Here is a 15,616-nt window from a genome sequence, read left to right on the forward strand (position 1 = left end):
AGAAGGCCTGCGGAGACACCATCACATGTTTCTCAACGCTGGCAGGAAACTAGCCAGGTCTTTCACCAGGAAGGGGGCTTTACACGCTGCGACATCGCCCGAGCGATCTCGTTGGGGTCACGGAATTTGTGACGCACATCCGGTCGCTTTAGTGATGTCATTGCGTGTGACACCTATGAGCGATTTTGAACGTTCAAAATCGCTCATCGGTGACATGGGGGTCCATTCTCAAATATCGCTGCTGATCGGTGTACGAAGTAGTTCGTCGCTCCTGCTACAGCACACATCGCTATGTGTGACACCACAGGAACGAGGAACCTCACCTTACCTGCGGCCGCCGGCAATGATGAAGGAAGAAGGTTGGCGGGAAGTTACGTCCCGCTCATCTCCGCCCCTCCGCTTCTATTGGGCGGCGGTTCAGTCACGCTGCTGTGACGCTGAACGAACCGCCACTCTTAGAAAGGAGGCAGTTCGCCGGTCACAGCGACGTCGGTAGGCAGGTAAGTAGTGTGACAGGTCCACGCGATGTTGTGGGCCCGGGCAGCGATTTGCCCGTGTCGCACAACCGATGGGGGCGGGTACCCACGCTAGCGATATCGGTCACGATATCGCAGCGTGTAAAGCGGCCTTTAGGCACACAGATTTAGACAAATTTGTGAACAGTATTTGACAGAAAAAGGCCAGTACAGCTCATGAAAAATGGGAGAAAAAAATATATATATATTGCATTTCATATTTTTGTTCAGTGTCTATTTCATTTTACTTATAAAATAATTTGTGTCATGAGCACAGTGCTGCTTATTAACACTAGAACTACTAGACTCGTGACACCTATATAGAAATACATGGTGCAAAGTAGTCAAAATGACTACCTCAGTAGTTCTAGTGTTAATTATATTATCACTCATTATATATGGGATAATATAATCCCTAATTAGACTGGGAATTAACATTGAGGACTGGGCATGTCCTCTCCCATCCCACAAACTGGGATTTCTTGGTCAAGAATAGGGACATTTTAACAATATTTATATTTGATTAATGGTAATAATAAAAGTTAAATATTAATATTATATATTCACATTCTTTATACCCAGTGTTGTACATTATATGTGGACATAAATACGGGAGGGTGGTAAAAGAGCTGAATATCTTCTTACCCTCTTCTATGCCAGGCTATGGGAATATTACATGTATATATGAAAAAAATGATTGCACCACAGCAACTAATTTATTCCATGTAGACAAAGAGCTGGGAAATGTGTATTCTCTACCCCAATTATTCCAATTAAATTGCATATTCTCATTCTATATTCTATAATATCCTCATTAACCCTTTCTTTAAACTCTTCCCCGTGCAACCCATTCATTTTTTGTTGTTGTTGTTTTCGCCTCTTCTTTCAGGAGCCATAACTCTTTCTATATTTTTGGAGACATCGCTATATAAGGGCTTGTGTTTTGCTGGGACAAGTTTTAGTTTTGAATGACACGTTACTGTACTTTGTTCTGGAAGGGGGGGTGGTTAACAAATCCCATAATTGCGTTTGTTTGGTTTTTTTTTAATGATATCTAAGAAGTTGAAATATGACTTCAGATCAGTACAATCACAGTGATGCCAATCCTGTATAGTTTTATATATATATATTAATGTGTGTATGTATGTATACCGTATTTTTAGGACCATAAGACGCACTTTTTTCCCCCAAATGTTGGGGCAAAGTTGGGGGTGTGTCTTATAGTCCGACTGTGGCTGCAGGGAATGAGGTGCTGCGGTGGAGCGGGTCATCGGGGGCACGAGCAGGCTGTAGCAGCCTGCTGTGACCACGTGTGCCCGCTCATTACATATGCACGCCCATCCTCCAGCCCATTTCTCAGCGCAGAAGCCGGCGCTGACAGGTGGGCGGGAGGACGAGCGGGGACGCGCGCATAGTAAAGAGCCGGTCCACATGATCACCCCTGGCAATTACAGCCTGGAGTGATCATGTGCGGCTGTATTCACTGCCCCCCGCGCGTCATCATCAGCGCGAGGGGCAGTGAATCAGTACACTCACCCGTCCCCATGTGTGGAGCCGTTCCCCCGCAGCACGCGATGTCTTCCTGTCTGTGCCAGTCAGCTGATCTGTGCCGGTCAGCTGAACGGCTACACACACACACCACACACACACACACCACACACCACACACACACACACCACACACACACACACACACACACACAGGTTAGTGGTGCAGAGAGGAAGATGATCGGCTGCAGGGAGTGAGGAAAAGGTGAGTATAAACGTTTGGTTTTTTTTCTCTGTGCTATAGGATACAGGCCAAATACCAGGATAGTATATGAGCACGATGGGGGCATATAGCAGGATGGGAGAATATGAGCAGGAGGGATGGGGGGTATATGAACAGGATGGGGGTATATGAACAGGATGAGGGTATATGAACAGGATGGGGGTATATGAACAGGATGGGAGTATATGAGCAGGATGGATGGGGGGTATATGAACAGGATGGGAGTATATGAACAGGACGGATGGGGGTTATATGAACAGGATGGGGGGTATATGAACAAGATGGGAGTATATGAGCAGGATGGATGGGGGGTATATGAACAGGATGGGAGTATATGAGCAGGATGGATGGGGGGTATATGAACAGGATGGGGGTATATGAACAGGATGGGAGTATATGAGCAGGATGGGGGAATATGAACAGGATGGGGGTATATGAACAGGATGGGGTATATGAATAGGATGGGGGAATATGAGCAGGATGCTGGTATATAAGCAGGATGGGGGTATATGAGCAGGATGGGGGTTTATAGCAGGATCATATACAAGGCAGGAGGATCATTACCAGGATGGGGTACCTTAGTAGAGAATTTGGGGACATTACCCCCATAACAGTGTCAGCAGCAAATCCTCGCCCCATAACAATGTGTCATGACCAAATTTTTTTGCTTAAAGTTTTATTTTCCTATTTTCCTCCTCTAAAACCAGGGTGCGTCTTATAGTCCGGTGCGTCTTATAGTCCGAAAAATACGGTGTGTGTATATATATATATATATATATCTATATATATTAATGTGTATGTATGTGTGTGTATATATATATATATATATATATATATATATATATATATATATAAAAATTATATTTTCTGTTGCTTGGGTTGTTTTTTGTGTGACATACTGATGTTGGTAAAATTGCAACATGTGTTTATAGGTTGTTTTTTTCGTATTCATAAATAATCAAATTAGATTACATTTTTGGCAGATGACTGTAATGGGAGCGCAGAGGGACATCTGACTTCTGATTTAGAGGTAGAAAATCCTGATAACTTGCAAGATACACATGACGTACATGCAATTGTCACAGATATACCCTCATCTTCTGCTTCATCACAGACTGAAGAGCAAAGTAAAATTCACGGATGGGGTATGAAATATCCAGTAACTCTAAGTCTAAAAGGAAATAAGCCATTTTCATGTTCAGAATGTAAAAAATGTTATAACACCAGAGCAAATCTCATTGTACATCAGAGAATACACACAGGGGAGAAGCTGTATTCATGTTCCGAATGTGACAAATGTTTTACAAATAGATCACATCTTGTAGTACATCTAAGAAAACACACAGGGGAGAAGCCATATTTATGTTCAGAATGTGGAAAATGTTTTAGCAGAAAATCTGTTCTTGTCAGACATAAGAAGATTCACACAGGGGAGAAGCCATATTCATGTTCAGAAGGGGAAAAATGCTTTAGCAAGAAATCTGGTCTTGACAGACATAAGAAGATTCACACAGGGGAGAAGCCATATTCATGTTCAGAATGTGGAAACTGCTTTAGTGAGAAATCTGGTCTTGTCAGACATAATAGAATTCACACCGGGGAGAAGCCATATTCATGTTCCGAATGTGGAAAATGTTTTATCAGTAAATCTGTTCTTGTCAGACATAATAGAATTCACACAGGGGAGAAGCCATATTCATGTTCCGAATGTGGAAAATGTTTTCCAAATAAATCATATTTTGTTATACATCAGAAAATTCACACAGGGGAGAAACCATATTTATGTTCCGAATGTGAAAAAGGTTTCAAAACAAAAATAGCTCTTGATATTCATGTAAGAACCCACACAGGGGTGAAACCTTATTCATGTTTAGAATGTGGAAAATGTTTTACCGATAGGTCTGGTTTGTTTGAACATAAAAGACTTCACACAGGGGAGAAGCCGTATTCATGTTCCAAATGTGGTAAATATTTTAAACGTAAATCAAGTCTTGTTAGTCATCAGAGAATTCACACAGGAGAGAAACGGTATTCATGTCCAGAATGTGAGGAATGTTTTCAAAGAAGTCAAGCTCTTGTTATACATCAAAGAAAACACACAGGTGAAAAGCCGTATTCATGTTTAGAATGTGGAAAATACTTTAGCGAGAAATCTGGTCTTGTCAGACATAAGAAAATTCATACAGGGGAGAAGCCATATTCATGTTCAGAATGTGGGAAATGTTTTACAACTAAATCAGATCTTGTTAGACATCAGAAAACACACAAGTGAGAAACAATATTCATGTTCCAAATGAGAAAAGAGTTTTAAAACGAGATTAGCTTTTGATATACATCTAAGAAACCGCACACACAGAGGAGAAACCTTATTCATAACGAGGACCCAGGTCAAGATGTAACCCAAAATGCCTCATGCCCCAATGGGAGCATCACATGCACATATACAGAGTGTAAGGGAGTGTAAGGCTTGGCCGCCCCACACTTGCAAATCAACTGTGTGTAATGTTTCAATTTTATATAATGGTGTAGTGTGTTCGAACGGTCACTAGGTGGCCACAATGTGGAAGCTGCTTCCCTGGTACTCCTGGGCTAGAGGGAGTTAAGGGGTTAAGGGGAGGAGCTTAGTTAGAGAAAATGGCTGGAAAGACGGGAAGTTGGAGGAGTCCCTGAGGGAGAGAAACAGACAGCGTATGAGAGAGATGTGGTGGAGAAAAGCCCAGTAACTTTAATTTGGCGTGACCTTCTGGGTCGAATTCGGGTGTCGGACACTCGATGCGGTCCAGGTGGTGGCCATTTACTGGTGGAAACCTAACGAATTCCCTCAGGCAGTGGAAGGTCAGTGGGCTCTTGAGAGAAGAGTAGTCCCTGACTGACTGGAGAGAGTATTGGTTCTGTTCTGTCAGAAATAATGAAGCTGAAGGAGAGGATGAGAAGCTTAGAGACCCCAATGGGCACCGAGTACCAGAGAAGCAGTCGGTCGGTAAAATGTATGAATTGTCCTTTGCTAATAGTAACCCCTTCGGGAAACAAGAATGTGCCCACCTAAGGCGAGATAAAAAACTGTTTTTGAAGACGTTGACAAGTAAAGAAGTTTTATTAATATAACCTGTGACCGTGTCAGTGCTTGTGACGCATGAAGAAAAAGTATGCTCATTACTGTATTGCACTAAATTGGTGATTGGGATGCAGCCAGACAGCAGGCTCTGCCACTATTATCAAGACGCTCAACCACACTTTAACCTATGCATGATCAGAATGTGGGAAATGTTTTCCAGTTAAATCAGATCTTGTCAGACATCAGAAAACTGACACAAGTGAGAAACCATATTCATGTTCCAAATGTGAAAAATGTTTTTAAACGAGATTAGCTCTTGATATACATCTAAGAAACCACACAGAGGAGAAACCTTATTCATGTTTAGAATGTGGAAAATGTTTTGGCACAAAATCTATTCTTGTTATACATAAGAGAATTCACACAGGGGAGAAGCCATATTCATGTTTAGAATGTGGTAAATATTTTAAACATAAATCATATCATCTTAGTCATCAGAGAATTCACACGGGAGAGAATTGGTATTCATGTTCAGAACGTAGGAAATGTTTCAATCAGAGATCACATTTTGTTACACGTGAGAGAATTTATACAGGGGAGTAGCCATATTCATGTTCAGAACGTAGGAAATGTTTCAATCAGAGATCACATTTTGTTACACGTGAGAGAATTCATACAGGGGAGTAGCCATATTCATGTTCAGAATGTGTGAAATGTTTTACACGTAAATTCCATCTATTAGACATCAGAAAAGTCACACAGGTGAGAAGCCATATTGCTGCGAGTGTGGTAATTGTTTCACAAGTAAATCCTATTATACTGAACATGTGAGAAATCACACTTAGGAGAAAATATTTTCATGTACATAGAGAGCATTATCTTAGGCTATGTGCGCACGCTACATCTTTTACTGCAAAGTGTATGAGATTTCTATTTTGCTGTCCGCACAGCGCATCTTTTTTTGGCTGCGTTTTTGAAGATGCAGCCAAAATGCAGCATGTCAATTTTTTTTGCGTTTTGTCCCTCCATTTCTCTCTCTAGTGAGGAGATTGATCTGCCAGTCCTCCCCTGTTGACTCGGGGTGGTTAGGAGCAAGCGCTTCATAATTACCGAGTCACCAGCGTAGCTGTCACCCTGCCCCCACGGCCGCTCTTTCACTTTCCGGGCGAATCATTACCTTCACTGAATATGCCATATTTCACCCCGCCCACTGGCATCTGTGAGTGGTTGCAGACAGTTGCACCCCCACGCTGAGTGACAGCGTGTCTGATGCTTCCAATCACAGACGCTGCTGGGCGGATCTATATCATACAGTGAAATAAAAAAAAAAATAGGCATTTGGTCACCCCACATTATTATACCCAGCACAGATAAAGCCACAGCTACAGGCTGCAGCCCCAAGCCATGCACTTGTGTCGCCCCAGGACCTGGTCGCCACAACAGCATTGCCCCTCCAAAGGGTTAATGCTGAGCCTGGAGGTAATTGGGGGGATCATTGGCCAGTAAGTTTAACATCCAACGTAGTTTCTCCCTCAGGCCAGCAGGGGGAGCTCTGAACCTGGAGTTCCAGGGAGCATTCCTTAAGTCTGACCTGAGGGAGGAGTTAGAGTCAGTCTGTAGAGAGAAAGCAAAGAGAGCAGATGCAGAGTAGTGCTGCCTTGTGGAACTGGGGCCTGGAGCTGGAGTAGCTTGGCCCAGTGAACCAAGAATTGCAGAGAGGCACAGAAGAGGCCCAGAGATCGGAGTCTGTGGTTGCCAGGGTATAAAATCCTTCCCTGGTGGCCGAATCCGGAGGGCAGGAGAGCTGCAAGCCCCCTGGCCCAGAAGCAATCTGAAGGTACAGCTGCATCCCAAGGGCCCGGGGTGGACTCCTGCAGAGAAGCACCAGAGAGGGCCTGCGCAGCCTACCACACAGAAAAAGGGACGAACCACCGGTCCCAGCAGCAAGAGGGCCATTGCTAAATTCAGAGTGCAGGGTCCTATAGAAGAAAAGAAAGATCAGGGAGTAGGCCTCATACTCAACTGGCCAAAGAGATCACCCCCAGGCACTTCCAGGCCGGCCAGACCATCTTTACCACCTGTGACGGTCTCCCTGGACTAAACTGTTGCCAAGAAAAAGAGGAGAAGGTAAAGAGACTACTGTTTGTGCCTGTTTCTTTCACTGCCTGTCGGCCCTGCACCGTATTATTCACACCATAGACTCTCCCGAACACCAACTGTTGCCCCGGGGTACCGCTCCACCTGTGGGGAGCAGGACCATCCAAGCTGCCATTCCATCAGCCCCGGAGGCCCCATACAGCAGTGGCGGCTTAATAGCCGCAAACCACAGGTGGCGTCACGACAACCATAAACTTTATTCACCAGCCATATTTAATTGACACCCACCAGGGCCACGGAGTTGGGCCCCGCCACCACTGACGACCCCCGGACTAGTCCGGGCTGGCACCGGGTGTCCCATAGCCCTGGGGTGGGCGAGTCACACTTATCTTAGCTGGGTATCAAAACAAAAGAAACGGCATGCAGCTTTTTTTTTTTTTTTTTTTATTAAATAAATATGTTGAAAAAAACGGCATGTGGTCCACCTAATTTTGATACCCAGCCAAGATAAAGCCTGACAGCTAGAGGCTGGTATACTCAGGCTGGGGAGACCCATGGTTATTTGCCCCCCAGCCTAGAAATATCAGCCTGCAGTCGCCCGGATTTGTCGCTTCCATTAGATGTGACAGTCCCAGCACTTTACCCGGCTTTTCTCTATTACCCTGGTGCAGTGGCAATCTGCTTAAAAGGGAGTTAATAGTAGCCCACAACTGCTGCTAAGACCCCCCCCCCATTACTAATCTGTAAGTGAAAGTAAATAAACACAAACAGCCAAAAAAAACTTTATTGGAAATAAGACAAAAAGCACCCTCTTTTTTTCACTGCTTTAGTAACCCCAAAAACACCCCTGTAGGTCAAGCGTAATCCACACAAGGTCCCACAACACCTCTAGCACTGCTTCATCTGAATTCACACCGAGTGGCCATAGAACATGACTGCCTGCTGTGAGGTTCAGGCAGCGACTGAAGTGAGCCGCGAGACCAGTGGTGATGTCACTCAGGTGATTTGTAGCCACAGGTTAAAAACAGTGGGAACCTTCAGCTGTGGCCATGGCTAACCTGAGTATCATCACCGCTGATCGTGTGGCTCACTTCAGTCGCTTCCTGAACCTCACAGCGGGCAGTCATGTTCTATGATGCTCGCTGGGAGCTTGAAATGTAGCAGAGTTAAATTGGCGTGGGAGCTCATGTGGCTTACGTCAGACCTGCAGGAGTGTTTTTGGGGTTAATAAAGTGAAAGATTTGTGCTTTTTTGTCTTTTATTTCAAGTAAAGGATTTTTGAGCTGTTTGTGTTTATTTGCTTTCACTTACAGATTAGTGATGGGGGAGTCTGACAGACTCCTCTCATTACTAATCTAGGGCTTAGTAGCAGCTGTGGGCTGCCATTGACACTTTATCATTCTAATTGCCACTGCACCAGGTGAACGGGACGAGCCGGGTCCAGCCCCAGAATTAGCGCATCTAATAGTTGCGTCACGTCTGGGTTGGCTGAAGGCTGCTATTGTTAGGCTGGAAATAACCATGGCCCTTCCCAACCTAATAATATCAGCCCCCGAGTTGTCTGCTGTACCTTGGCTGGTATTAGAAAAATGGGGGGAACCCCAAGTAAAATTTTTTTTTTTAATCAAATAATTTAAAAAAAAAAAAGTGGGATCCTCTCTATTTTTCATAACCAGCCAAGGTACAGTCAACAACTGAGGGTTGCAGCCCGCAGCTGCTGCTATTCCTGTACTGGATATGAAAAGTTGAGGGGGAATAGGGAAGTGCCACACATATCTTTGTACCAATAAATTAAAAAAAACAGAACTATAGCTGTTTTTTCTTTCTATCTATTCTAGCTAACTATCAATTATCCTTTCCTATCATATTTTGTTTCTCCTTTAAAAACACATTAAGGAAAATGTGGCAGAACGCATGTGTTCTTTCATGCATTTTTTGAGCCAAGGATGCGTTTTCTGTGACCACAGGATGAAAAGATGCCCTCAAGATGCAGTGTGCACACATAGCCTTAAACATCAGAGAAGTAACACAGGGGAGAAGCTGTATTCAGGTCCAGAACGTGGGAAATGTTTGACACATGTTTTGCCAAGTATCTAAAGGGTTCGGATACGGCTTTAAAGAAGGCAATTAATTTTATTTTAATGATTAAATGATTACAGAAAATAGGAAATAATGTGATATTGCATATTCTTTTGCATAATATACATCACAAAGGTAAAGTACTTACAATACACACTACATGAGAAAACAAAACTTCACCAGGAGCAACACATCAGCTGCGAGAAGCAAAAACAGTGACGACAGAGAAATTCCTGGCATCCACACTGTGGTGAAATGGGCGTCCCCTCCACAGATAAAGCAGGCTTTTGACTGCTCTGTACTCTTCACCAGTCTATAGGACCTGTCACACACACAGATAAATCTGTGGCAGATCTGTGGCAGATCTGTGGCAGATCTGTGGCAGATCTGTGGCAGATCTGTGGCAGATCTGTGGTTGCAGTGAAATTGTGGACAATCAATGCCAGGTTTGTGGCTGTGTACAAATGGAAGAATATGTTCATGATTTCACTGCAACCACACATCTGCCAAAGATTTATCTGTGTGTTTGTAACAGGGCCTTATATCTCACTTGAAAACAAATTCCTTACGTAACCAATTGTTACGCAAACTCTAACAGGTTCCATTTGTCCAAAATACTATCCCTCTTCTGAGTGGCCAACTCTTCAGATGTCAATCTACACCGAACAAATGTGTCACTGGATGAGACATGCGAAAAGCTCCTAGTTTCAGATGTTTTACCATACTATAAACATGCACAGTCTCAGTAAACATTGATAAGAAACCTATGTGGTACTGAGTAATACTATAAACATGTATTTTCTCACTAGAACTATAACTCCAGGTGTCTAGGAAAATTACAGAAAAATAAACTAAAGATAAACTAAACTTGCAGTCTAAAGGCTGCTTTACACCTTACAATTTCCTATGCGATCTCGTATGCGATCGCACACGCCCCCATCGTTTGTGCGGCTCGTGCAATTTGTTGCCCATGTCGCACAAACGAGTAAACCCCCGTCACACGTACTTACCTTCCATACGACCTCGCTGTGGGCGGCGAACATCCACTTCCTGGAGTGGGAGGGACGTTCGGCATCACAGCGACGTCACACGGCAGCCGGCCAATAGAAGCGGAGGGGCGGAGATGAGCGGGACATAAACATCCCGCCCACCTCCTTCCTTCCGCATAGCCGGCGGGAGCCGCGGGACGCAGGTAAGCTGTGTTCATCGTTCCCGGGGTGTCACACACAGTGATGTGTGCTGCCTCGGGAACATTAAACAACTGGACGTTCAATTTTTAGAAATTGAACGAACGTGTATGCGACCAACGTTTTATCATACAATCTGGGTCGCACGTAGGTTTCACACGCTACAACAACACTAACGATGCCGGATCCCCACCGACACCTGCCAGGCGACAGCCTCCAAACTCCTGTCCCTCACTTCGTCTTTTGGTCTAACTCAGTGGTCCTCACACTAGACCTTATCTTCACCCGCCTCTGTTCCCTTTCTGACCTCACAACTTCCCCCCCTCCCCCTATCTGACCACCATCTGCTGATCTTTCAGCCCTGTCCTCCGCACCTTCCCCCCTGTCCAGCCCCTAGCACATCCCCGCAGAAACCTTGCACACCTCAACATGCACGCCCTCTCTGACTCTATCCTTCCGCTGTCCTCCATATCGTCCCTCCACGACACAAACAGCGCTACCATTTTCTACAACACCACTCTCACATCAGCTATTGATTCAGTCGCTCCCCTTGTGCACGGCAGAGCGAGACGAATCAATAGACAGCCCTGGCACAACAGCCTCACTAAAAATCTTTCACAAGGGCTGCAGAGCGGCAGTGAAAGAAAACGCACTCCCAGGAAGACTTCACCACATTCAAAAATGCAATTCACACATTTCATTCAGCCCTCACCTCCGCTAAACAGGAATACTTCAGAAACCTCATATCCTCTTTAACACACAACCCCAAACAGTTATTCAATACTTTCAACTCCCTCCTTCGCCCACCGCTGCCCCCTCCAACTTCCCTCATTTCTGCAGAAGACTTTGCCACTTTTTTCAAAGAAAAAATCGACCAAATAAGGCAAGTCTTCTCTGCTCAGTCACCACAACCACTTCATATAACTGTCCACTGCCCCTCCCCCATAAACTTCCTCCCCACCATCACCGAAGGAGAGCTTGCATGTCTTCTCTCAAAAGCGCACCTCACTACCTGCACACTTGATCCCACCCCATCCCACCTCCTCCCCAACCTCACCACTATCCTTATTCCAGCCTTAACCCATCTCTTCAACTTATCTTTGATTGGTACCTTCCCCTCTGCCTTTAAACATGCAACAGTTACACCTATCCTAAAGAAACCTTCCCTCGACCCAACCTCTACTAACAGCTACCGCTCCATATCACTACTCCCGTTCACCTCAAAACTCCTGGAACAGCATGTCCATGCTGAACTTTCCTCCCACCTCTCCTCTAACTCTCTCTTTGACAACCTACAGTCCGGCTTTCGTCCTCATCATTCTACTGAAACTGCCCTGACTAAAATTACGAATGACTTACTGCCAAAGCTAACAAGCACTTCTCCATACTCCTACTTCTAGACCTGTCCTAAGCCTTCGATATTGTCAACCACTCCCTCCTATTACAGATCTTCTCTTCCCTTGGTGTTAGAGATCTTGCCCTCTCTTGGATCTCTTCATACCTTTCCAACCACACTTTCAGTGTCTCCCACTCCCACACAACCTCTTCATCCCGCCATTCTCTGTTGGTGTCCCTCAAGGTTCTGTCCTGGGACCTTTTACTTTTTTCTATCTACACAGTGGGCCTGGGACAACTCATAAAGTCCCATGGCTTCCAGTACCACCTATATGCCGATGACACTCAGATCTACACCTCTGGTCCAGATGTCACATCCCTGCTGTCCAAAATCCCGATGTGTCTATCTGCTATATCCTCCTTCTCCTCTCGCTTCCTGAAGCTCAATGTGGCCAAAACTGAACTAATCATCTTTCCTCCATCTCACCTACACTCTCCACCTGATCTATCTATTACAATAAATAACACCATGCTCTCGCCAGTACCCAAAGTTCGCTGCCTCGGAGTGACCTTTGACTCTGCCTTGTCCTTCATACCACATATCCAATCCCTCACCACCTCCTGCCGCCTTCAACTCAAAAATATTTCCAGAATCCGTCCTTTCCTCAATTCGCAATCTACAAAAATGCTAGTGCCTGCCCTCATAATCTCCCGCCTCGACTACTGCAACATCCTCCTCTGTGGTCTCCTTGCTTACACGCTTGCCCCTCTCCAGTCCATCCTTAATTCTGCTGCCCGACTGATCCACCTCTCTCCTAAATACCACCCTGCTTCTCCTCTCTGCAAGTCCCTCCACTGGCTCCCAATCTTCCACCGTATCCACTTCAAACTACTAACACTGACCTACAAAGCTGTGCATAATCTGTCTCCTCCGTATATCTCTGAACTAATCTCCCACTACACTCCCACACGTCACCTCCGGTCCTCCCAAGGTCTCTTTCTTTCCTCCGCTCTCATTCGCTCCTCACGCAACCGACTCCAAGACTTCTCCCGAGCATCCCCAGTCTCCTGGAACTTGCTGCCCCAACAAGTCAGACTATCTCCCACCCTTGCAAACTTCAAATGGAACCTGAAAACCCATCTGTTCAGAAATGCCTACAATCTACAATGAACTCGCTGCCGCCCAACCACCGTGCGGAGCTGCCCGCCCGACCACCGTGCGGAGCTGCCGACCGACCACTGTGCGGAGCTGTCTCCCGACCACCGTGCGGAGCTGCCGCCCGGCCTACACCCCACCTACTGTCTCCTCCCCAAATCCTATAGAATGTAAGCCCGCAAGGGCAGGGCCCTCTTCCTTCTGTACTAGTCTGTCTACTGTAACTTGTATATGTATTCTGTATGTAACCCCTTCTCATGTACAGCACTGTGGAATTAATGGTGATCTATAAATAAATAATAATAATAATAATAATAATAATAATAAATGTGCGTCACTTACGACGTGATCCCGCTGACACATCTTTAGATATATTGTAGCTTGTAAAGCCCGCGTTAGGCCTTGTGCCCACAGGGCGTTTTTATAGCGTTTATTTCTAGCATTTTTCCTTGCTTTTTTTAATCAATAAAAGCAAGGAAAAATCATCCCAGCAAAGTCTATGAGAAACATGACTTGCTGTGCCCACATTGCTTCTTTTAGCCTTGCTTTTTTTCTTGCTGAAAAAAGAAGCAACATGTCAATTGTTTTAGCGTTTTTTCCTGCTTTTTTCCTCAATTGACTTCAATAGAGTCAGGGAAAAAAGCAGGAAAAAACGCACGGGTAATGCCCAAGTTGCTTTATTTTATGCGTTTGGGCGTTTTTTGTTTTTTTTAAATAAAAAGAAAGACAGGATGTGATGTCACAGAGGGAGAAAAGAAAACTATGGCTATGTAGATTCCTTCATAGAAGAAAGCCACATAGCCAGTGTCAGCAGCTGTTTCCTTATCTCCCAGTGTTTACCGCAACACCTCTCTGCAGAGAACCCCCCTGACGTAACAAGGTGAAGAGTTCATCCCAATTCGGGATCTCCAGGAAACACCCGCCACCCACCCCCACCCCCGATAATCCTCTTGCATGAAGTTTATTCACCTTGTGACATCACCGGACTTCCCTGCAGAGAGGTGTTGCGGTAAAACACCGCAAGAATACTGAATGCCTGTTGCACGACCTATGCCACATAAGTGCAGGAACCCCCGCTGATGTCATGATGAACCCCGAAAACCCCCGGTAATCTTCCTGCATAAACTGTATTTAACTTGTGCCGTGCACCAGGCATTTGGTATTCTTGCGGTGTTTTACCGCGACACCTCTTTGCAGGGAAGCCTGGGGATGTCACAAGGTGAATACAGTTCATGCAGGCAGATCACTGGGGGGTATCCTGGAGATCCGCTGCTGGAATGAACTCTTCACCTTACTTACCTCTCTGCAGACTCCCGGGACATGTCTCATCGGCTCCAGGACCTCCCGGTAATCAGTTGATGCTGTCACCGACAGCATCATCTGATCTCTTAATTCCAACAGTGAAAAGCCGGCCGGCTTTTAAACAATCAGATGATGAATTAGCTGATCTATCAAAAAAGCCAGCAAGCTTTTTACCGCCCAGCCGGTTTAACGATCAGATGATGCTGTCAGGTGACAACATGTGGTGCTTACCGGCAGGTCCTGCAGCCGATCGGATGTGTCCTGCAAAGAGTTGAGTATTGTATTTTTTTAAACAACAGCTGATGTGTCATCTGATTCAGGTCCTTGAACCTGACACATCATCTGATCGCTTTGCCTTACGGCAAACCGATCAGATGATATTGGATCCGGATTGGACATTGTGGGATCCTCAACCCAGGACTAGCAGAGGTGAGGGGGGTTCTTTAGTTCAATAAAGATGTAGTCACTAATTGTGTTGTGTTTTATTTCTAATAAAAATATTTGTTTCTGTGTGGTGATTTTTTTATCTTTTCTAAAACTTCATGGTGGCCATGTCTAATATTGGTGTGACACTATGAATTTGGGTCTTAGGGACACACAGCTGGCCCTAACCCCATTATTATCCAGCGACCCACCCCATACCAGGGCCGCTGGCCGCTGGAAGAGTTTGATACAGCGCCAGAAGATGACTCTTCTATGAACGCACCATTTTTTGGGGCGGCTGCGGACTACAATTCGCAGCAGGGGTGCTCATAAAGCTTGGACCACCGTGTACTGCGGATTCCAGTCCCCAGCTGCCTAGTTCTACCTGGCCGGACACAAAAATTGGGCGAAGCCCACGTCGTTTTTTTAAAATTATTTCATGAAATAATTAAAAGGGCTTCCCTTTATTTTTGGTTCTTAGCTGGGTGCAAATAGGCATATAGGACTGCGCTAATTTCCTGCCTTAATTGCTGTTCTGAATCGCTTGGACCATTGTAATTTTATGGATTCATGAATAAAGTGAAAGAATTGTTAACAGCATCCTGGATTGCTCACTTTATTGCTGGACATTGCTCTGCCGTTGTTCACATTTATATGGATGGACTCCTGATCCTGATCCGGGCACAACGAAGTTAAC

At 45.2% G+C, this 15,616-nt stretch overlaps 1 protein-coding gene across 1 annotated transcript in view; it reads left to right on the forward strand.

Moving 5' to 3' along the window:
* Positions 1 to 15,616, forward strand: part of LOC142312567 (uncharacterized) — a 79,952-nt gene that overhangs the window by 15,412 nt on the left and 48,924 nt on the right. Inside the window, exons 7-11 of the mRNA XM_075351559.1 lie at positions 3,269 to 4,553; positions 5,189 to 5,367; positions 5,540 to 5,599; positions 5,654 to 5,742; positions 5,839 to 5,917. Of these exons, the coding sequence (XP_075207674.1) occupies positions 3,269 to 4,553; positions 5,189 to 5,367; positions 5,540 to 5,599; positions 5,654 to 5,742; positions 5,839 to 5,917 (1,692 nt within the window). The remainder of the gene's footprint in view (positions 1 to 3,268; positions 4,554 to 5,188; positions 5,368 to 5,539; positions 5,600 to 5,653; positions 5,743 to 5,838; positions 5,918 to 15,616) is intronic.

The sequence above is a fragment of the Anomaloglossus baeobatrachus genome, chromosome 5, assembly GCF_048569485.1.
Source record: "Anomaloglossus baeobatrachus isolate aAnoBae1 chromosome 5, aAnoBae1.hap1, whole genome shotgun sequence".
NCBI lineage: Eukaryota > Metazoa > Chordata > Amphibia > Anura > Aromobatidae > Anomaloglossus > Anomaloglossus baeobatrachus.